The 23,157-nt window shown below is 31.4% G+C and overlaps 1 protein-coding gene across 2 annotated transcripts in view; it reads right to left on the reverse strand.

The window, feature by feature from the left end:
- LOC130614374 (1-phosphatidylinositol 4,5-bisphosphate phosphodiesterase gamma-1-like) overlaps positions 1–22,549 on the reverse strand; it is a 41,512-nt gene extending 18,963 nt beyond the window's left edge. Inside the window, exons 1-26 of one of the 2 annotated variants that reach the window (XM_057435803.1) lie at positions 22,081–22,549; positions 20,404–20,547; positions 19,665–19,758; positions 18,351–18,398; positions 17,967–18,048; positions 17,671–17,751; positions 17,278–17,321; positions 16,750–16,801; positions 16,475–16,582; positions 15,650–15,765; positions 15,181–15,266; positions 14,885–15,002; positions 14,646–14,731; positions 14,413–14,495; positions 14,062–14,122; positions 13,881–13,948; positions 12,743–12,859; positions 12,412–12,443; positions 12,079–12,204; positions 6,854–7,034; positions 6,732–6,754; positions 6,444–6,578; positions 6,126–6,282; positions 419–439; positions 271–336; positions 26–129 (exon numbers count right to left, since the gene is read on the reverse strand). In XM_057435803.1, the coding sequence (XP_057291786.1) occupies positions 26–129; positions 271–336; positions 419–439; positions 6,126–6,282; positions 6,444–6,578; positions 6,732–6,754; positions 6,854–7,034; positions 12,079–12,204; positions 12,412–12,443; positions 12,743–12,859; positions 13,881–13,948; positions 14,062–14,122; positions 14,413–14,495; positions 14,646–14,731; positions 14,885–15,002; positions 15,181–15,266; positions 15,650–15,765; positions 16,475–16,582; positions 16,750–16,801; positions 17,278–17,321; positions 17,671–17,751; positions 17,967–18,048; positions 18,351–18,398; positions 19,665–19,758; positions 20,404–20,547; positions 22,081–22,312 (2,465 nt within the window). In that variant the 5' untranslated portion in view covers positions 22,313–22,549. The remainder of the gene's footprint in view (positions 1–25; positions 130–270; positions 337–418; positions 440–6,125; positions 6,283–6,443; positions 6,579–6,731; positions 6,755–6,853; positions 7,035–12,078; positions 12,205–12,411; positions 12,444–12,742; positions 12,860–13,880; positions 13,949–14,061; positions 14,123–14,412; positions 14,496–14,645; positions 14,732–14,884; positions 15,003–15,180; positions 15,267–15,649; positions 15,766–16,474; positions 16,583–16,749; positions 16,802–17,277; positions 17,322–17,670; positions 17,752–17,966; positions 18,049–18,350; positions 18,399–19,664; positions 19,759–20,403; positions 20,548–22,080) is intronic. The other variant, XM_057435802.1, reaches the window with a different exon arrangement.
- Positions 22,550–23,157: the final 608 nt, after the last annotated feature.

Genomic DNA, 23,157 nt, shown 5'->3' on the forward strand with positions numbered 1-23,157 from the left:
AAAATAAGACAACTAGTACACTTACCAGCCTCCATCATACTTCACAATGTTCACAATAAGAGCGCCTTTGAGAAAAGTTAACTCGTCTGGTTTTCGTCCTCTGTAATCATACTTAGCAAGACACGCAGGCTAAAAAAAAATCATAAACACAGAGTTGCTTATTAGTAAAAACTATTTCATTCACTCAAACTTTTCTGCGAAACCTTTTTATAAAAATTTGCAAGTTTGTTTTCACATCTTTAAAAAAATGCACATTAAAAATGAACTCACCCTTGGAGTAGTCATGTTAGGTGTCGTATAAAATTCCTCTGGACCTTCCTCTTCTCCATCTGGACTCTAAAACAAAAATTTACAATGAAATAAAATTTACAGAAACGAAAAGAAAAATTAAATAGAAGAAGATGAAGAAGACACTTACAATACCAAATTCTTGAACAACCTGAGAAAAACAGAAAAAGACATTCAAATGTGATTTAAAAAAATCAATTCGACTTCAAAACAATCTAACAATCTACAAGTGAGGGAGTGAAAGAACAGAGGGATAGAGAGGTTAAACAATAAAGTTAATTGGGGGACTGAAAGAACAGAGGGATAGAGAGGTTAAACAATAAATTTAAGTGAGGGACTGAAAGAACAGAGGGATAGAGAGGTTAAACAATAAAGTTAAGTGAGGGACTGAAAGAACAGAGGGATAGAGAGGTTAAACAATAAAGTTAATTGGGGGACTGAAAGAACAGAGGGATAGAGAGGTTAAACAATAAAGTTAAGTGAGGGACTGAAAGAACAGAGGGATAGAGAGGTTAAACAATAAAGTTAATTGGGGGACTGAAAGAACAGAGGGATAAAGAGGTTAAACAATAAATTTAAGTGAGGGACTGAAAGAACAGAGGGATAGAGAGGTTAAACAATAAATTTAAGTGAGGGACTGAAAGAACAGAGGGATAGAGAGGTTAAACAATAAAGTTAATTGGGGGACTGAAAGAACAGAGGGATAGAGAGGTTAAACAATAAAGTTAAGTGAGGGACTGAAAGAACAGAGGGATAGAGAGGTTAAACAATAAAGTTAATTGGGGGACTGAAAGAATAGAGGGATAGAGAGGTTAAACAATAAAGTTAATTGGGGGACTGAAAGAACAGAGGGATAGAGAGGTTAAACAATAAAGTTAATTGGGGGACTGAAAGAACAGAGGGATAGAGAGGTTAAACAATAAAGTTAAGTGAGGGACTGAAAGAACAGAGGGATAGAGAGGCTAAACAATAAAGTTAATTGGGGGACTGAAAGAACAGAGGGATAGAGAGGTTAAACAATAAAGTTAATTGGGGGACTGAAAGAACAGAGTGATAGAGAGGTTAAACAATAAATTTAAGTGAGGGACTGAAAGAACAGAGGGATAGAGAGGTTAAACAATAAAGTTAATTGGGGGACTGAAAGAACAGAGGGATAGAGAGGTTAAACAATAAAGTTAATTGGGGGACTGAAAGAATAGAGGGATAGAGAGGTTAAACAATAAAGTTAATTGGGGGACTGAAAGAACAGAGGGATAGAGAGGTTAAACAATAAATTTAATTGGGGGACTGAAAGAACAGAGGGATAAAGAGGCTAAACAATAAAGTTAATTGGGGGACTGAAAGAATAGAGGGATAGAGAGGTTAAACAATAAAGTTAAGTGAGGGACTGAAAGAACAGAGGGATAGAGAGGTTAAACAATAAAGTTAATTGGGGGACTGAAAGAACAGAGGGATAGAGAGGTTAAACAATAAAGTTAATTGGGGGACTGAAAGAACAGAGGGATAGAGAGGTTAAACAATAAATTTAATTGGGGGACTGAAAGAACAGAGGGATAGAGAGGTTAAACAATAAATTTAAGTGAGGGACTGAAAGAACAGAGGGATAAAGAGGCTAAACAATAAAGTTAATTGGGGGACTGAAAGAACAGAGGGATAGAGAGGTTAAACAATAAATTTAATTGGGGGACTGAAAGAACAGAGGGATAGAGAGGTTAAACAATAAAGTTAATTGGGGGACTGAAAGAACAGAGGGATAGAGAGGTTAAACAATAAAGTTAATTGGGGGACTGAAAGAACAGAGGGATAGAGAGGTTAAACAATAAAGTTAAGTGAGGGACTGAAAGAACAGAGGGATAGAGAGGTTAAACAATAAAGTTAATTGGGGGACTGAAAGAACAGAGGGATAGAGAGGTTAAACAATAAAGTTAAGTGAGGGACTGAAAGAACAGAGGGATAGAGAGGTTAAACAATAAAGTTAATTGGGGGACTGAAAGAACAGAGGGATAGAGAGGTTAAACAATAAAGTTAATTGGGGGACTGAAAGAACAGAGGGATAGAGAGGTTAAACAATAAAGTTAAGTGAGGGACTGAAAGAACAGAGGGATAGAGAGGTTAAACAATAAAGTTAAGTGAGGGACTGAAAGAACAGAGGGATAGAGAGGTTAAACAATAAAGTTAATTGGGGGACTGAAAGAACAGAGGGATAGAGAGGTTAAACAATAAAGTTAATTGGGGGACTGAAAGAACAGAGGGATAGAGAGGTTAAACAATAAAGTTAAGTGAGGGACTGAAAGAACAGAGGGATAGAGAGGTTAAACAATAAAGTTAATTGGGGGACTGAAAGAACAGAGGGATAGAGAGGTTAAACAATAAAGTTAAGTGAGGGACTGAAAGAACAGAGGGATAGAGAGGTTAAACAATAAAGTTAATTGGGGGACTGAAAGAACAGAGGGATAGAGAGGTTAAACAATAAAGTTAAGTGAGGGACTGAAAGAACAGAGGGATAGAGAGGTTAAACAATAAAGTTAATTGGGGGACTGAAAGAACAGAGGGATAGAGAGGTTAAACAATAAAGTTAAGTGAGGGACTGAAAGAACAGAGGGATAGAGAGGTTAAACAATAAAGTTAATTGGGGGACTGAAAGAACAGAGGGATAGAGAGGTTAAACAATAAAGTTAAGTGAGGGACTGAAAGAACAGAGGGATAGAGAGGTTAAACAATAAAGTTAATTGGGGGACTGAAAGAACAGAGGGATAGAGAGGTTAAACAATAAAGTTAATTGGGGGACTGAAAGAACAGAGGGATAGAGAGGTTAAACAATAAAGTTAATTGGGGGACTGAAAGAACAGAGGGATAGAGAGGTTAAACAATAAAGTTAAGTGAGGGACTGAAAGAACAGAGGGATAGAGAGGTTAAACAATAAAGTTAATTGGGGGACTGAAAGAACAGAGGGATAGAGAGGTTAAACAATAAAGTTAATTGGGGGACTGAAAGAACAGAGGGATAGAGAGGTTAAACAATAAAGTTAAGTGAGGGACTGAAAGAACAGAGGGATAGAGAGGTTAAACAATAAAGTTAATTGGGGGACTGAAAGAACAGAGGGATAGAGAGGTTAAACAATAAAGTTAAGTGAGGGACTGAAAGAACAGAGGGATAGAGAGGTTAAACAATAAAGTTAATTGGGGGACTGAAAGAACAGAGGGATAGAGAGGTTAAACAATAAAGTTAAGTGAGGGACTGAAAGAACAGAGGGATAGAGAGGTTAAACAATAAAGTTAATTGGGGGACTGAAAGAACAGAGGGATAGAGAGGTTAAACAATAAAGTTAAGTGAGGGACTGAAAGAACAGAGGGATAGAGAGGTTAAACAATAAAGTTAATTGGGGGACTGAAAGAACAGAGGGATAGAGAGGTTAAACAATAAAGTTAAGTGAGGGACTGAAAGAACAGAGGGATAGAGAGGTTAAACAATAAAGTTAATTGGGGGACTGAAAGAACAGAGGGATAGAGAGGTTAAACAATAAAGTTAATTGGGGGACTGAAAGAACAGAGGGATAGAGAGGTTAAACAATAAAGTTAATTGGGGGACTGAAAGAACAGAGGGATAGAGAGGTTAAACAATAAAGTTAAGTGAGGGACTGAAAGAACAGAGGGATAGAGAGGTTAAACAATAAAGTTAATTGGGGGACTGAAAGAACAGAGGGATAGAGAGGTTAAACAATAAAGTTAAGTGAGGGACTGAAAGAACAGAGGGATAGAGAGGTTAAACAATAAAGTTAATTGGGGGACTGAAAGAACAGAGGGATAGAGAGGTTAAACAATAAAGTTAAGTGAGGGACTGAAAGAACAGAGGGATAGAGAGGTTAAACAATAAAGTTAATTGGGGGACTGAAAGAACAGAGGGATAAAGAGGCTAAACAATAAAGTTAATTGGGGGACTGAAAGAACAGAGGGATAGAGAGGTTAAACAATAAATTTAAGTGAGGGACTGAAAGAACAGAGGGATAGAGAGGTTAAACAATAAAGTTAAGTGAGGGACTGAAAGAACAGAGGGATAGAGAGGTTAAACAATAAAGTTAAGTGAGGGACTGAAAGAACAGAGGGATAGAGAGGTTAAACAATAAAGTTAATTGGGGGACTGAAAGAACAGAGGGATAGAGAGGTTAAACAATAAATTTAAGTGAGGGACTGAAAGAACAGAGGGATAGAGAGGTTAAACAATAAAGTTAATTGGGGGACTGAAAGAACAGAGGGATAGAGAGGTTAAACAATAAAGTTAATTGGGGGACTGAAAGAACAGAGGGATAGAGAGGTTAAACAATAAAGTTAAGTGAGGGACTGAAAGAACAGAGGGATAGAGAGGTTAAACAATAAAGTTAATTGGGGGACTGAAAGAACAGAGGGATAAAGAGGTTAAACAATAAAGTTAATTGGGGGACTGAAAGAACAGAGGGATAAAGAGGCTAAACAATAAAGTTAATTGGGGGACTGAAAGAACAGAGGGATAGAGAGGTTAAACAATAAATTTAAGTGAGGGACTGAAAGAACAGAGGGATAGAGAGGTTAAACAATAAAGTTAAGTGAGGGACTGAAAGAACAGAGGGATAGAGAGGTTAAACAATAAAGTTAAGTGAGGGACTGAAAGAACAGAGGGATAGAGAGGTTAAACAATAAAGTTAATTGGGGGACTGAAAGAACAGAGGGATAGAGAGGTTAAACAATAAATTTAAGTGAGGGACTGAAAGAACAGAGGGATAGAGAGGTTAAACAATAAAGTTAATTGGGGGACTGAAAGAACAGAGGGATAGAGAGGTTAAACAATAAAGTTAAGTGAGGGACTGAAAGAACAGAGGGATAGAGAGGTTAAACAATAAAGTTAATTGGGGGACTGAAAGAACAGAGGGATAGAGAGGTTAAACAATAAAGTTAATTGGGGGACTGAAAGAACAGAGGGATAGAGAGGTTAAACAATAAAGTTAATTGGGGGACTGAAAGAACAGAGGGATAGAGAGGTTAAACAATAAATTTAAGTGAGGGACTGAAAGAACAGAGGGATAGAGAGGTTAAACAATAAAGTTAATTGGGGGACTGAAAGAACAGAGGGATAAAGAGGTTAAACAATAAATTTAATTGGGGGACTGAAAGAACAGAGGGATAGAGAGGTTAAACAATAAATTTAAGTGAGGGACTGAAAGAACAGAGGGATAGAGAGGTTAAACAATAAAGTTAAGTGAGGGACTGAAAGAACAGAGGGATAGAGAGGTTAAACAATAAAGTTAAGTGAGGGACTGAAAGAACAGAGGGATAGAGAGGTTAAACAATAAAGTTAATTGGGGGACTGAAAGAACAGAGGGATAGAGAGGTTAAACAATAAATTTAAGTGAGGGACTGAAAGAACAGAGGGATAGAGAGGTTAAACAATAAAGTTAATTGGGGGACTGAAAGAACAGAGGGATAGAGAGGTTAAACAATAAAGTTGCTAGCCTAATTAGCAGATTGCACTACATAACCATTACTTATACTGTAAGTCAATTGAACAATGCGTGAGTGAAAGTTAAACAGAAAAAAAGGTCAAGGTTGTTTATTCAAGAATATTGAATATTAAGCTGTCTCTTACAATAGAAAATTGTCCAAAATAGTCATGCGAGGTTAATATTTCCCTTGCCTAAAATAATTTGCCCTGGTTTAACAAGTCTTAAATATGTACGCATATTACTTAATTTGTGTGCCCTTTTTAACACCAAAGTATTAAACAACCAGATTTACGAACTTAAAAACCGATAGTAAAATCACATGTCAAATCCCACGTGTGAAGTGAGCAAGATATTTAGAACTTACACTTTGATTGCATGAATATTTTAATTTCGTTTTTCTGTATAATGGATATTTTTCGTAATGATTTATCAATTCCAGTAAACTTTCAAATGGTGCTAAACCAATCATGAAAAGACGGCCTTCTTTCTTGATAACGCAATGTTTGATCGAACCAGCAGTTCTAAATACCAAAGCTAACTGTACATCTATTTTTTTGTAAATCGTTTCAGTAAAAGTAATTAGAAACTTGGTTATTACAGCTTCCTGTGGAAACATTTTTATTTTATTATCGTATCACCTTAAAAACTTCACATACCGCAATATACAACAAATGATCCTTACCTGAAAGAGATGGCATATGATTCTGAGTCAGCTTCACTGTCTTGCATCCTCTTGCGGACTAAAAAGTAACCATCTTTACGCATCCTTCTCAACATGTCTTCAGCTTGTTGTCGCGTCAGATTCTCGTGATACCAACTACAATCGATAAGAAAAAATTTGGCAAAACAACATTTTTGGGGCAGTTTTTACAGATCAACTTGCCAATACCCCGTCAGCAGGGAGACGCAAAGGTACAAACTACACTAAACTACAACAGATAACCCACACTGGAAGATGTAACATACTTACTCTTTTCCTACATGTGCATATGGCTAAAAAAAATAAAAAACGTAATCAAAAATCGTAGAGAGAATAAATAACATCTAAAATTAGAAAATTAAATGAATAAAATAAAAACATGACAAACTCACCTGTGGAACGGGTTCTGTCAACGTCATTTTGAATTGTTCTGATTTCAACGGATTTAATTGGTAATAATTAATCAAACTATACAAATTGTCGAAACTTTTTTGACCGACTAAAAAGTATTTTGTTGTTCCATCGTTGGCAGTTCTTGATTTAATGAGACAATGTTGAACTTTGTTCCTCCTCCTGCAGACATATTAAAACATAATAATACATCTAAAAAGCATTATAAAGCTGGCTAAAAAAATCTTACACTGTAAGTATTGAATCATTTGTTGCGTTTTATAAAATGTACACTGCTTTTCCTACTTTTTACAAAAAATTGCTAAACTTCTAAATTTTTATGTTTTATGTGAAAAATAAGCCCGTCTCCCTAATATCCTAGAAATTCTAGTAAATCCACCTTCACTTCTAAGATTGAAACGCTAATCCTGCGGCAGGAATAATGGAGTAAACACGATATTTATCCAACTTTCACAACTGTAAGAACACAGTCCCACATAACATACTATTTCTAGTCCAACAAATGTTGTAAGCACAATTCCATCAAAGGAGAAATCTTATTTTTAAAAAGTTGCATTTTTCTTACCATAGTGTTGTTCCAAAAAATATGCTGATTAAAAACTAGTTAAATTTTCAACGCTTTTTGTCCTATTGTTTTAAAAGCACACTCCCTCAATTTATACACAGACCTCCTAAAAATGTTCAAATAGAAAGAATAAACTAATTTCAATTCAATTATTAAAATATTTGTTTAGTAAACTTTCAATAATTCGAACTTTGCTTAAGGCGTGAGTATACAAAAAAGGTGTGATATTTTAAAATGCTATTAATTCACCAAAACTTTATTTCGATACATCAATGTATATATTTTTAGAAAGCTTGTATGATTTCCTATATAATGGTATAAAAATTATTAAGAAAAAATAATTTTGAAGGTTTAATAAACACGAATAAAAAACTCCTCTCCTACAAATGAGATCCCATTTACAAAACTACTAGGTTCTCATGTTTGCTCTTTTTGGGAACACAAAACATTAATCTAAAAACGATTTTTAAATTTTTTCTTAACATTTTTTACTTTTGGAGACATTTAGTATTACATTTTTTTACAATTTTTAACCTCTGATCGTCGGAAAACTCATCATTACTCGCCCTCTACTCAAACTCACGAAATAAAAAAAATCGTTTTTAGATCAAACATTCCTCTCCAAGCTAGAGGTGCTCTCCACTCCAGAGCCTTTATAGTTTTGTAAAAGGGGTTTTAAACGTACGAAGTACTCTCTTAAAAAATAAGCACTGTGAAAAACAGGTTTAAAGTTTTTTACAGAATTCCTATACTTCTGCATAAATAATTGGTCACTATGGTAACGACTATTAGCTAACAGGTTTCTTTAATATCTTTTTATTCCGCACGTGTTTGCTCACATTCGCAATCATGCACAGTCGAGTATGGGTAAAACAAAAACAAACTGTAGAAACAAAAATCACAAAAAGCCTGATGACATTGAAAAGTATATTTTTTATGGGAAAAGTTGTAAAAAAACTTCAAAAAGAATCTTCCAACTACATACAAAAATCGTTTTCCTCTTGGAGCCGCTATCATTATGACCTTGAGTAGTAAAAATTAATACCGGGGGTGATCATGTTTGAACAAATATTTGATCTTATCACATAATGACTTATTTTTTCTTGTTGGGCGCTTCGTCTACAGTGCAAATTATATCGTATTTGCACTCTAAAATCTTAACCGAACTCTTTAAGGAGCGCCGATAATTTAAAAAATATATATGATGTTATAAATTCGAACTCAACTCATTATGTTTTTTATTTTTTTTCTAAATAAAACATCCTCTGATTGTTAATCATGATTATGATTAATAAGAAAAAGCCCATAAAACACTAAGGTGATAAAAAGCCCATAAAACACTAAGGTAATAAAAAGCCCATAAAACACTAAGGTAATAAAAAGGTCATAAAACACTAAGGTAATAAAAAGGTCATAAAACAATAAGGTAATAAAAAGGTCATAAAACAATAAGGTAATAAAAAGCCCATAAAACACTAAGTTAATAAAAAGCCCATAAAACACTAAGGTAATAAAAAGCCCATAAAACACTAAGGTAATAAAAAGCCCATAAAACACTAAGGTAATAAAAAGCCCATAAAACAAGGTAATAAAAAGCCCATAAAACAAGGTAATAAAAAGCCCATAAAACACTAAGGTAATAAAAAGGTCATAAAACACTAAGGTAATAAAAAGGTCATAAAACAATAAGGTAATAAAAAGTCCATAAAATAATAAGGTAATAAAAAGCCCATAAAACAATAAGGTAATAAAAAGGTCATAAAACAATAAGGTAATAAAAAGGTCATAAAACACTAAGGTAATAAAAAGGTCATAAAACACTAAGGTAATAAAAAGCCCATAAAACAATAAGGTAATAAAAAGCCCATAAAACACTAAGGTAATAAAAAGGTCATAAAACACTAAGGTAATAAAAAGGTCATAAAACACTAAGGTAATAAAAAGCCCATAAAACACTAAGGTAATAAAAAGCCCATAAAACACTAAGGTAATAAAAAGGTCATAAAACACTAAGGTAATAAAAAGGTCATAAAACACTAAGGTAATAAAAAGCCCATAAAACACTAAGGTAATAAAAAGCCCATAAAACAATAAGGTAATAAAAAGGTCATAAAACACTAAGGTAATAAAAAGGTCATAAAACAATAAGGTAATAAAAAGCCCATAAAACACTAAGGTAATAAAAAGCCCATAAAACAATAAGGTAATAAAAAGGTCATAAAACACTAAGGTAATAAAAAGGTCATAAAACAATAAGGTAATAAAAAGCCCATAAAACACTAAGGTAATAAAAAGCCCATAAAACAATAAGGTAATAAAAAGGTCATAAAACACTAAGGTAATAAAAAGCCCATAAAACAATAAGGTAATAAAAAGCCCATAAAACACTAAGGTAATAAAAAGGTCATAAAACACTAAGGTAATAAAAAGGTCATAAAACAATAAGGTAATAAAAAGCCCATAAAACACTAAGGTAATAAAAAGCCCATAAAACAATAAGGTAATAAAAAGGTCATAAAACAATAAGAGAAATAACAAGAGAAATAAAAACAAAACAAAAAAAATTTCCAAAGCAGGAGAATAGAAGTTTAAAGAAGAAAAGAGAGAAAAATGGGGCGGTTTGTGATCTCAAATGAGGAAGGTAGAAAAACATTAGAAAGTTCGAGTAAATGTAAAAACACACAAAAATCAACAAAAGGATGGTTGAAAGTATTTTCGCAATAGGCTGAGACTTGAAACAAAGATCGAAGTGTATGAACCAACTTTACTAAACAAAACACTAGAACAATTTTATACAGAAGTGCGAAAAGTAAACGGAGAAGAATATGAGCCAGACAGTTTGAAAGTAATGCTAGCAGCTCTCGACCGCCATTTGAAAGACAATGGATTTTAAGTTTGAATTATCTCTGGAAGGGAATTTGTTACATCGAAGTGGAAAAGTAAAGAAACCAAATCGTGCTGAAAGTCTCACTGATCAAGAGGAGACAACATTATTGGATTGTGGTTAGCTTGGGGACAGTAATTCTCGGTCTTTGTTAAATGCTATATGGTGGTGTATTGTTCAACAATTTGGGTTACGAGGTCGAGAAAACCATTATAACTTAAAAATGGAGAGGTTTTCCATAAAAATAGACAACAGTGGAAGAAAGTATGTCCAGTTTATCGAAGGTCCCTCAAAAACAAGACAGGGTGGAACTAACTATAAGCCAAGAAACATAAACCCACGAATGTAAGGAAACGGCAGTGATAGGTGTTCAGTGAGATTATTTGAATTGTAAAAGGCAAAACGCCCAGCCGAATTACGCAACAGTGGGCCTCACTTCTTAGCCGTTTTTGATAACCTTAAAAATCCTGATGTTTGGTACAAAATTCACGTCTTGGTATTAATAAGTTGGCCACAATTTTGAAGTCAATGATTCAAAATTCACCCTTAAAAGAATCATCCAGTGAAAAACATATTACAAACCATTCCGGAAAGAAAACGTGCGTTCCAAAACTTAAGTCAGTCACTGGTCATTCAAAAGAAGAGCGTTGGATGCTTATGATTCAGGGAATGAACATGATTTACTTAAGATGTTGAATGCACTTGTAAACCAGAAAAACATGGAAATAACAGCGGATAAAAAAGAAAGTTCACCACAACGTAACTTTTCTTTTGGAATCGATTGGAACAAACATTCTTCAAATAAGCAACAAATTCAAGGAAAAATTATAATTAATAACTGCACAAATGTTTTATTGACAACCACTTCCCACAAACCAAAGAAAAAAAGACTGATCATTTATTCTTCCTCAGAGGAGGAATGAAGAAAACATATTTCATAGTTTTAATTTTATGTTGATTATATTTTTACTGTTGTATATATTTACTTGTCATTTAAAATAATTACTGTTGCTTTTGGATTCATACCCATAAATATTTATTTTCTCGCGTTTTATGATAAGTCAAAAAAAGACATCTTTACAATGAATCTAACTATAAATCAGGTAATAAAAAAATCAAAACATGGAAATTAATATCCTGTGCTACTCTTACAAAAATAGTTCATTGTGTGATTAGCTCGTAGTCGAACGTTTACTCGTGCAATTAGGAAATAATCGAACTCTATTTTTTTGCTTTTTAAATTTATCCTCGTCCGAACGGACTGGGAAAATTAAAAGCAAAAAAAAATACTCGTTCGATTATTTCCTAATTGCACTCGTAAACGTGCGATTACATATACTTATCACATAGTAAAAAACTGATTTGTGAGGAATTTTTTCATTTTTGGAAAATACCCTAAGTTAAATACATTTTTTAAAAAATATTTTTGCACCATTAGAAAGATCAGATTTTTTTTATCCAATCACTGTAAAAAGATTTTTTTTAAAAAAATCGACTTTTTTCTTATACTCACAACTTAATTTATATATATTCTAAATACATTCATATATATTCTAAATACATTTATATATATTTAAATACATTTATATATATTTAAATACATTTATATATATTTAAATATATTTGCTAACTACAACAGTTTTAATTTTTCTCTTTAAATTATTAAATGCTCCCTTGCAGACAAATTTACCTATATTAAACAAAAGTTATTAAAAAAACTTTCATGCAAATAAAATCTTTGAAATATTACCACTTACCAGAAAGAGAGGGAAAAATCACCAACAAACATATTACTGGGACGAACAAGAAAGGAGCCGTCTCCTTTTTGATATTCATTCAGTAGCCTTTCAGCACCTTGGCGAGAAATGTTGCGATGGAACCACCTGAAATATAATAAAGGATTGTAACGTTTGTTACCAAAACACTATTCAATAATAACTTCATTATTTGCAGTTTCAAAGTAAGAAACTATGGTAAGACTTTAGAGGTAATTCTTCAGTATAGGGGAAAAGAGAAACAATTAGGAACCTGTACAATTAACAATGTTCTCTAGGTGTGAAAAAGCCAGTATATAAGAAAATAATACACACTTTTCTGCAAAATGTAATTCATCTTCATTTCCCTAAAAACGAATTTTAAAAAATAAAGAAAAAACAGCAACATAACCATGACAAGAGTTGTTTCATGGCGAAAAATCTTAGTAGACAAAAAAAAATGTACTTCGAAAGGCAATTACACTTTGGGACGAAGTTTGAAGCAGAAATTAAAATGACATATATACCCTGTGGATTTTCAAAACATTTGTAACAAGGAAAAGTTTAATTATAAAATTTTCTAGGAGAGTTAAGCAAATTAAAGTAACCACGATATTCAGAGCGACGCAACTTGTGTAAGTCGTGCAGAAATCATAAAGACACATACCGGCTTCTTATCAGAACTATCATCTTCATCTTCTTCATCTTCATCTTCATTTATTTCATGTTCATATGAATACGAAATCCCTCGTGATGTTAACACAAACAAATGTCTATTCCATCTCTAAAACAACATTTAGAAGTGTAGCAAAAACTCTCTATAGCAATAGCAATGTGTTGTCTTTCTGTCTTCAAGAAAGAAGTCTCGTTAGGGATGCACAAAAAAGCAAATTCAATATATTTTTATCAACTTTGTTGCCACAAGCGTATTCTTACGGATTTTTTCAACAGGTAGGCTTCACGAATTAAGATTTTGTGTACACAAAATAAATTCACATGTAAGTAAAGCCGTCAGCTTATCTATGATGATTTTAATTTTGACATGAAATTCATGATAGCCTGACAGGCTAATAACTAGTCTTTATATTATTAGTTCTATATTATTAGTTCTATTTTGCGAATAAAGTCAAAGTCGTGCTATGGGATGCACAATATATTTATGCACAAACTACAAATGCAATATAATTTAATTCTCTCTAATATAAATGACAGGTTTTTATACCTATGGAGACTCATGAAGACCTTGTTGATACCTATGGAGACCTATGGTGTCTATAGCTATCTATAGACACCTATAGATACCTATGGATATTTTTGGATTCCTATGTGTACGGCAGGTGGAGAATGTTAGAAATATGCTGGTGAAAGTTTCCAAGGTGTCCGCATTGTAAAAAAAATTAGCGAAGGTCCAGGAAATCAAGAAAATAATTATTACAGTTTGAGGCATCTGATCTAACCAAATATGTTAAGATCTTGAGTTGTATGTCTTTTGTGAACAATCACAAGTAAATTTTGAAAAATTTAAAGTCCAAAGAGACAATAATGGAAACGCTGTAAATCATTGTTTGTTGATATGATCTTTGTAATTAAGCATTTATTCCAACAATGTTTTGAATATGACTGTAGTAAATAAGTTTAAAATGTTAAAAACACTGCAGAACAAATTAATCTACTTGCTTTTTAATTATCACGCTTTCTGAATGCCTTAAATCAATTTTCAAATAAGAAGTATTATTAAAATGTTATTTTAATTTTGAAAGATGTGAGGTCTTAAGCAAAGTAGGAGTCACGTTAAATATTTTTACCCGTTCATCGTCTTCCATGTAAACAAGCCCAGTCTTAATAGCGTTTGAAAGTAAGTTGTCATCGATTACTAAAAAGAAAAAAATCAATTGGTAATGAAACAAACAAACAGAGACTTACGGTTACGTTTACTGCAGTGTTTACTTTTTGGAAAAAAAATACTGTTGAACCTAAACAACTTACAAGAATCTCTACTGTTGAAGGATCCTCTGAATGTGTCATCATTTTTTTCAAGTCTTTTATACTAAAAATCACAACACAAAAATAGTTTACACAAAATATAAAGATGACAACATTACATATTACTATACTCAACAGAATAATACTTGTAACAATTACTTGGCAAACAAAAAACAAAAAAGAGGCATGCCGGGAAGAGATTCAACAAGAGTTAAAATATTAAAAAATTATTAAAATAGATTTAAGTCAAAGATCAACACACAGGTGGAATACTTTCTTGTTAGTTTTTTTTGTTCACAAACAAATCAGAGATACAATAATGTAAATATTAGAAAAATACAAGATGATACTTACTTTTAAGATGATTTTTTGCTTTAACGCTGTAGGTGATGGTAGCTGGCTTTCGTTGCTATCAATGAACTCTGTGACTAGGTACTCTAAAAAAAAGGTAAAATATGTAGCGTTATTTACAAGCTCTTTCGCTTTGTTGAAATAAAAAATCCCTTAAAAAACCAAGTGACCATTACACCTAAGTGTGCTGCATGACTAAACAAGGCATAAAAAAATGCAATATCCAAGCCTCATACTTCCAAGATATCTTTTAAACAGATCTGCCATTATCCTTTGCTGAGGTACTGTGCAATGATTTTCTAGTGACAGAATGAGTGGAAAGCTAAACAAAACAACAACACAAAATTACAGCTAAGCTAAAATACATATTAATTGGCATCAAGTTTAGTGAACAGTTTCGAGGTAAATGATAATTTTATTATCGTGTCATTTGGGTTTCTTAATATTACAAAGTACTTTAAATCGTGAATCTTACTCTGTTTCAGCAAATGCATGATTTGCAATGACTTTCACAACATCAACCAACTTTATTTTAGTTGTAAGGGTTAATCCATGGTAAATGATAGGTTCTGTAGGACCATCCCAACAATCCACTAAAAATACACAAGACAATTAGTCAAAGATGATTTTTAATAAAGATTTAAGAAAAAAATTAGCAGTGTGGCATATCCAGTATAGGACTCCGTTTACTTTACTTTTTTAATTTTGGGGTAAACTAATTATTAATATTTTATTGTTAGAATTGCAAATGGAAATTAAAATTTAACATACATTCTATACACCTGCATCCTAATCGTAAACATCTAATGTATGCTTCAACTGAAGATTCACTCTGAAGCTGGTCACCAGTTAAATAACTGCAAGAGAAGTTATAAGTAGCAAGTTGACATACACACCAAGAACACAATCATGACAACACAAAAATACACTTTGTGTAGAATTCATAAAAAAATATGTATTACTATACAAAAGACAAAGCATATACCAACACATTTGTCTTATCAAAGCAAAAATTATAAAAAGTCCTGCTGGACAAATGGACAAGATAAGAAAGAGCAACCAGAGATTTCTTGGTTCTCAAAAAAAAAATGTAATCAGTGCTATTATTACTAAGAGCCGACAAATTTCTCTGGACAAGTATAAAACTAATTTCTCTTTGGAAATTTTTCCACCAATATATATTTTTTAGTTATTTAGAAGTAGCCAATTTAAAAAATTATAAAATCTAGTGAAAACTTACGTGTTATGTGAAGAAGCAATCCAGTACCATGATAATGGTTTTGACATGTCTTGATACACGTTGTTATGATCTTCATTAAAAACGCTATTGGGAGGACTGAACAAAAACGTCAGAAACTAGAAGAAAAAGAAGAGATAGAATTTGCATTTGCTGTTTCAAGCATGGGCATACACAACAAAACAAAACTGTCTAGTATGAAAAAGAAACATAATTTATCTTCAGTTTGTCCCATTTTTTCTTTAGTAGTGTTTCGTAACTCACAACTTCAGTTACCAGTTTTTTAATATTTATTTTCCAAAATAAGGATTAATATTTGATTTGTGAGAACCTAGTGTGAAGAGTTAGTGGAAGACAGCTTCTTTTTCACTTTTAAGGAGAATTAATGATGATTAACATGCTTTTTTTAAAAATATTTTAAAAATATGTTTCATATTTCATTTCCACTTCATTTAACTAATTTTAATAAAATTATAAATAATAAAGCTTTGTATCTTTTCAAAGCTTTTCAAACAGTATTCTATCGCACTTATTATGTCCTCACCTTTGTTGACTTGATTTGTATTTGCTATATGGAATGTATACCTTTAAATGTCATTGGGTTAATAGGAACAACGTATCATATAAATCAATAATTACATATCAAAAGTATTAAAATGTACAAAAATCAAAAGTAAAAAAACATCAATAACTGCTACATAACAAAACTTAATAAAGTAAAAACATTATTTTACAGATTTATAACTTTTAGGTTGGTCATGAAAAAGACTGGTTAACAGCAAATCGCCTCTGTTGATTTCACACAACAACTAAATATAAAACACTAACTTGTGGCATATCATAGCAGGGTTCAGATCCATTAAATATACTTTCATCTGGAATGCATTGAGTCATAACATCACGGACATATTTAAAATTATTGGAAGCTTTAAAATCCTAAAATTAGAAAAGGTAATAAAGTATCGAGTTTTCTAAAAGAAAATAACACATTTCAAGAAATAGACAAAATATATTAATGACTATTCAAAAAGAAAAAATATGTGAAAGGGAGAATAGAACAAAAATCTAACTTTTGATGTTATATGTTAAAAACTATAGCTTACTCTTTGTTCTTCAACAAGAAACCTCTGAAAATCACTAAGTGTCATGAACATTCTAAAAGAGAAAAAGTTAACCATTCAAATATTTTTTTTAATATATTTAACATGAGCTTCTAAGATTTTTTGTAGGTTTTTAATTTCCTGTTTTGCAGCATTGGACTTTTCATTGTTTAAACTTTTTTTAGATTTCATTTTAGCAACTTAACAAAAGTAAATTAAAAAAGTGCAAAAATAAAAAATATAACAAAGCAAATGTGTAATTTTATAAACATAAAAGAGCATGAAAAAATCATTAATTGTAAAAATAAAACAATTATCTAATCTATTGTGACATTAACTTTGTATTGCCTGTTGCCCGTTGAAGCAGAAAGTAAGAAGAATGCTTGCAGCCTTTCTTAGAAGCCACCATCTCTATATCTAACGATTTTCTATTTCTCTCCTGTAAACAGTATGGAAAAAGTATCTATGGATTTGACAGATTTTCACAATGTTAATTTATTATATTTCTAATGAAAATGTGTTGATTATTACCCCTCATCTGTTTTGTGGAAGTAATCCTCATATCGTTCAGCGATCTAAAAATGCAATCAATGTTTGAACCGCAATCTGTCAGTGAATCATAACTGATGCACTAAAATATGACTTTGTTTCAACCAAAACAAGAAGAATCTAAATATCTTTAAAAAAAAAGTTTATTTAATTTCTCATTTTTAAACAGTCACAGCTTTGCATCATGGTTTTATTTTGGATTTTCAGAAAAAACTGCATTTTTCAATGCAAAACCTTTTTTCGCCAACATATATGCATTTCATGACAATTTGCAACCAGGTATTAGCTACAGCTATAAAAGAATGCTTCCAATAGGACCAAGAGAACGCCTAAATCGTTTTAAGTGTGTGTATGTGGATGTAGTTAAAACCTTACAGTTGGTTGAAATAGTAAAACTTCGTATGCTTTGCAAAATGCAGTTGCATCAATGCCAGGAGTTCCTCCATTGACAATTCTCTATAGGAAAAATCAAACAAAACAATGAATCAAACGCTGGAATCTTCTTAATACAGCTTGTCCCCATTCTCATAATGTCTTTTTTAGGAAGTGTTATAAATTAAACAAGGAGTTCAACACACAAAGCGTGTTCTATGATGCTGCAAGAGAGAATTTTGATAAAGGCAGTGCTGAAGAGTTTTGTACATAATGTATTTTCAATAAGTTTCTGATACCTGGTAAGTGTCTCTAACTTTATTATTAGATAATTTAACATTCGCTCGTTGCAAAAATATTTTATATTCTCTCATGGATAGCCTACAAAAAAAATAACAAAATTACAGATAAAACCAATATATACAAACATTATTTTCTAAACATTTAAAGAGGCCTACGCTTTGGATATAATGCATGTGTGAACTTTTTAAATGACAAACTTCAGATAACATATTATACAGAGGGCTTCTTATGGTGGAATTATGGTGACATAAACTTTTAAATTTCAGCCACTCTGATGCACAATAATTAAATTATGCATAACTGCATAATAGTCAGTGTATCAAACCAAACTGTTGAAATTAGTATTGCAATAATAAAGATGTCAACATTTCTGTACATACTTTTGTTGGCTGTTCTTTGGTAATGCTGACCATTCTCGACATAGCCACCTATAAAAAATTAGGGAATAGAATTTTTTCAAAATGTTTAGTAAATTAAAAATTTGCATGGACACATTTAAGCTATATGATGTACTTAAACAGTACCATCTGCAGTCCTGTGTTAAGGAGACAAATTGACATTTTTGCTGCGAACGAGAACAAAAAAAATAAGGATAATTAAGGAGAAAAAAAATTTTAGTTCTCTATCTTTTTGTTACATATATGTTCTATGATAAGAAAATTATACACATTATACCAATATAGATATAAATTATGCCCTTGCCCTGACAGAAGATTTCAGGTAACAGAGAAATATGTCTTATTTCACCGGTGATGAACAATCCATGAACACATTTCCAAAAAAGTTACGATCAGAAAAGTTAAGAAATAAGGAGAAATTAAGGAGAATAGCTAAAATTTCAACTTTTTTTAGTATATTTAAGTACTTTTAAGGAGATTTTCTTTTTCTAAGGTTATTTAAGGAATTTAAGGAGTGGTCACCCTGTCTCAGGAAAAGGATGTTTTATCATTTCTGGAAATGTTAAGCAACAAACTGATCATTTCTTTTCAGCTAGCGGACTGCGAAATCTATAGCAAGATAGATGCACTCTTGCCCGAAGTACAGGCCTGACATCAACAACTGCATTGTTGAAAATCTTGAATCTAATAAAATAACCCAAGATTCCAATTTTACTGTGAAAGATTAGTCAAAAATAATTACTTAGTAAGAAACATTTTCAAAATTTGATGCTCCTAATTAATCTTAGTTTGTACATAATTGCAGTACATGTCATTTTGTAATGTTTAATGTGACCAACTCCCCATGTAATGTGTCAGGTTTATTCAAAACAATCAAACATTCTTTTTCTTGAAGTCAGTAATGTTCTCCTGAAAAAAACAATAAAATATCAAATTTCCCAATATTCCCAAGAACCGGTTATCAAAGAAAATAAGATGTCTGCCTGTTTGTTACAAGTCAACTGTTAATATTCTTATATTGTACCACGTCTGAACGTTTTTTAGATGACTCGCCAATGTTCACAAAAACTTACAAAACTTTGCAGATTTTTGTACATGTAAAGAAATTCCTGTATAGGTAAAAAAACAGGACCAAAAATGTTTTATTACTGAATTTAAAACAAATTTTAGCATATATTTTGTTTTTTAAATGGTCTTTTTGACTTATATTTTTACATTTTCTACATGCAGGAATGAATGCGCATGTTCATTGTTCTTAATGCAGAATCAAAACATTAAATTTAATTTAAACTGTACCTGTGTGTTAATGCCAGTGGAGGGACAAACTGATTTCTATATTTCAAATAAATTAATCCTTTTACCCAGTAATCTCTTTCACTTGGATTTTGTGCTAAAAATATATATTAGCTAAGTATATATCTACATAAAGTGAAAAATGGTTTAAACAAAATAAATTTGGCAAAAAAAAATGTCAGAAAATATTAAAAAGTTCTGTTCAAACTAACCTCAAAATATTTGTATATATTTCATATAAATTTTAGTTGTAAGTTATCATTTTTGCTACGATCCTTCTGAAAAAAATCACTGTTTTTTCTCTACTCCAAATTATATAATCTTTACTTTGTATGATTTACTCGAAAAAGCTGTGTTCAAGTATTTTTTAAAGTAAAAAGAAAAGAAATTATATTTATATTTCATAAATTGCAAGTCTCTTATCTTCATGTGTTTCAATTTGTTTTGATAAATTTTATGACCTTGAAAGATACACTCAAAATTCCAATGAGAAAGAGGTTAAAAATTGTCTGAAAATATTTTGTCTAAAAATACTTTGTCTCAGAAAAAAAACCCTAAAATATATATTGATTAGACTTTTTACTGCATTAAAGCCAGTCATTAAGTATACATCACAGAACAGCTAAACTGTGGAAGGAATCTGTCAAGTATCAAATTTCAGGATTCTGGATTGGAAAAAAAGGTGTAGTCCATTTTGTGATCAGCATTACTGTCACAATTGAAAAAAAGAAACTTAACTCACCTAAACAAGACAGTGTTTTCAGTTTAAAGTTGTTACCATACACTATTACAATACAACAATTTGGATCATCAATGCGGCGAAGGACATTCGAAAAATCTCTGGAGGCACAGCCCTGGCGGACTTCTTTAATTTCTTCAATTAAAACTAAAAAATTATCATTTAGTAAAGAAATTATTGAAATAATATTCAATTTACATAACTGGTTGCGTGGGTATTAAAAAGTATCCTGAGGTACTTTTATAAGTTGACCTGACCTGAAAGCATTACATGAATAATTCATCACTGTAATATCACTTCTACCAAAGTAATATTTATCTGAAGTATTTACAATTTTTCTTTGACACGTTGTGGTCACTTTCAAAATTGTTTCCTTATGGTAAATATAACTGAATAGTTCTTATTCATATTGCACATCACAATCCTAGAAACATCTTTTCTTTGGCCTCAAATATTATTCTAATCTCTTATATCTTTGCAATCATTGATCAAATTGAAACGATTTGCTTCTAGTACTAGACTAGTATAGTATGTATTCTTAGATATACACAAAACTTTTCCCCTTTCAAAATTAGTTTTGAAAGCTAAATCTTAAAAAATGTCTCAAAATATATATTCTAACACTTGTAAAATATCAAATGATTGTTATGTCTATGTATCATACTTTTATTTTGCTGCTCTTTAATATGATGAAATATTTTTTACAATAAAATATCAACAGACATTTTTCACCTACATGATTTTTTTCTGTATTGGAGTAACAACTGTAAGTACAAACAAAATTTATCTGCCTTTATCAACACAGTTGGGTGACGACAAAAACAAATGTTTTAAGGCTAATCCTATTTTTAAGATTTTTTTAGCTATTTCATTGCTGTTCTAAACAAAATCTCACAATTGTTTGATTTAGGTGTTGACTTTTTCAACAATTAGGAAGGAGGTAAACTGAAACAAAGGTTTTAAAGACAGTTTCTATATTAAAACCACATGACTGCCAAGAGTCCAAAATAGGCTAGATGTGCATTTGAATTTGTATTTGTTCCTTTTCTCTAGTTTTAAATAGCATGTGACTCAGTATATTGCATGGTTTCCTTTTCTCTAGTTTTAATTGATTTTGTAGTTTCTGATGTTTTAAACATGTTGGTGTGACGACAAGAAATTGTTTTGTTACAAATACCAACAACAGAAATGATCAAAGACTAATTACACACAATGAACAAAAACAGCAATTCAATCTTAATTAATCTTGTAAAAAATTAATTATAGTCTTCACAGTATTCAAATGTGGATATGTCCATAATGTTGTTCTTACAAAGAGTAAAAAGCAATCTTGATTTCGTCTTCTCAAATTACATAATAGTTGTAGTCATAAAAGTTGTATATTCCAAAATAATTATAGCTTCACTCGAGTTTGTTAAAAAAAATTCAAATACAACACCTACAGTAACTATTCATAACAAAGCCCTTTTATTAAAATTATAAAAGACACAATTTCATAATCAGTAAAAACTTAAGTCTATATATATGAAATCCCACTGAAATAACAAAAATCCTAAATGTAGGCTGGTAACAGCAAAAGACAGTTAGTTTTAGGTAGGCATTTCCTGAGTCAAAACTAAGATTAATGAGCTGAATACCCAACCCATTTACATATAGAGAATAATAAAACGCATTACATACTTTTTCCTTCTTCTCTACCAGTCCCAGATCTAAACCAGGAGATCTTAAATTCTTCTAGATTCAACTGAAAAGTTTTCTGTTCTGCCTTAGCTTTTTTTCTTGATGTAAATCGTGTCATTGATGTCCCAAGTTTCAATGCTGTAATAATCGGTCCAAGCTCGACTTCATCAGGAATCCGAAGCACTGCCTGGTCATCTATATCATTATCACCACCTTGAGGCAAATGAGCCATGACAGCATGTCCTGTAGAGTTATGCCAGCTGTTGGAAGATGCCGTAGATGCAACAGAAGTCTTTATTGCTGAAATAAATTTCCTCTTCTTTTGACCTAGTCATACATGCTTTTAGACTGCAGTATTTCTAGTAGTACAAAAAGTTCAAAGCTTCTCTAAAACAATAAAAATCACTAATCAAACATCTGCAATTCCCAAAGAAATAAAATTCATTAGCATTCTATCCAAGTTTAGAAATATCTCAGAAAACAAATTTCTATTTAACAAGTTTTAGCAACTATTCTATTCATGTTTTGAAGATAATACATAATTGATTGATAGCACAGAAATGTTCAGGTGTAAAACAGAAAAATACATGTGAATATAACAAAAATCATTTTATATTGCTTAAATCACAAAAAAGTATAGTTTAAAAACAGACAGCCATAATAAAAATGTAAAAAATATTTAATAGATATATATAATAAATTATTTAAATGAATGAGTAAAAATGAGCAGATTGGATTTAATCTGCTGTAACTAAAATCAATTTTAATAAATTAAATATAGAAAAAGTTATTATATATATACATAAAAAATAAAACATCTTACACAGTGGTAAAAATTGCTACAGAGAGAGCCTAATAACATAATAACTTTGAATTTGTTGAAAACATATAACATCTACACAATAAATAGATTAACATAAAAAATAAATAAAGGCCTTCTGACATGATGAATTTCTTGTTATTTTATAAAAGTGTCTCAATTTTGTTTGGATTAGATGTCTGAGATTTTTTATGGCAAAATTCAAACTTAGGTTTTTTCTTGTTTTTTTTAAAAAAAAATGGTTTGAGCCTGAGGCT

This window comes from Hydractinia symbiolongicarpus, chromosome 11 (genome assembly GCF_029227915.1).
Source record: "Hydractinia symbiolongicarpus strain clone_291-10 chromosome 11, HSymV2.1, whole genome shotgun sequence".
Classification (NCBI taxonomy): Eukaryota; Metazoa; Cnidaria; class Hydrozoa; order Anthoathecata; family Hydractiniidae; genus Hydractinia; species Hydractinia symbiolongicarpus.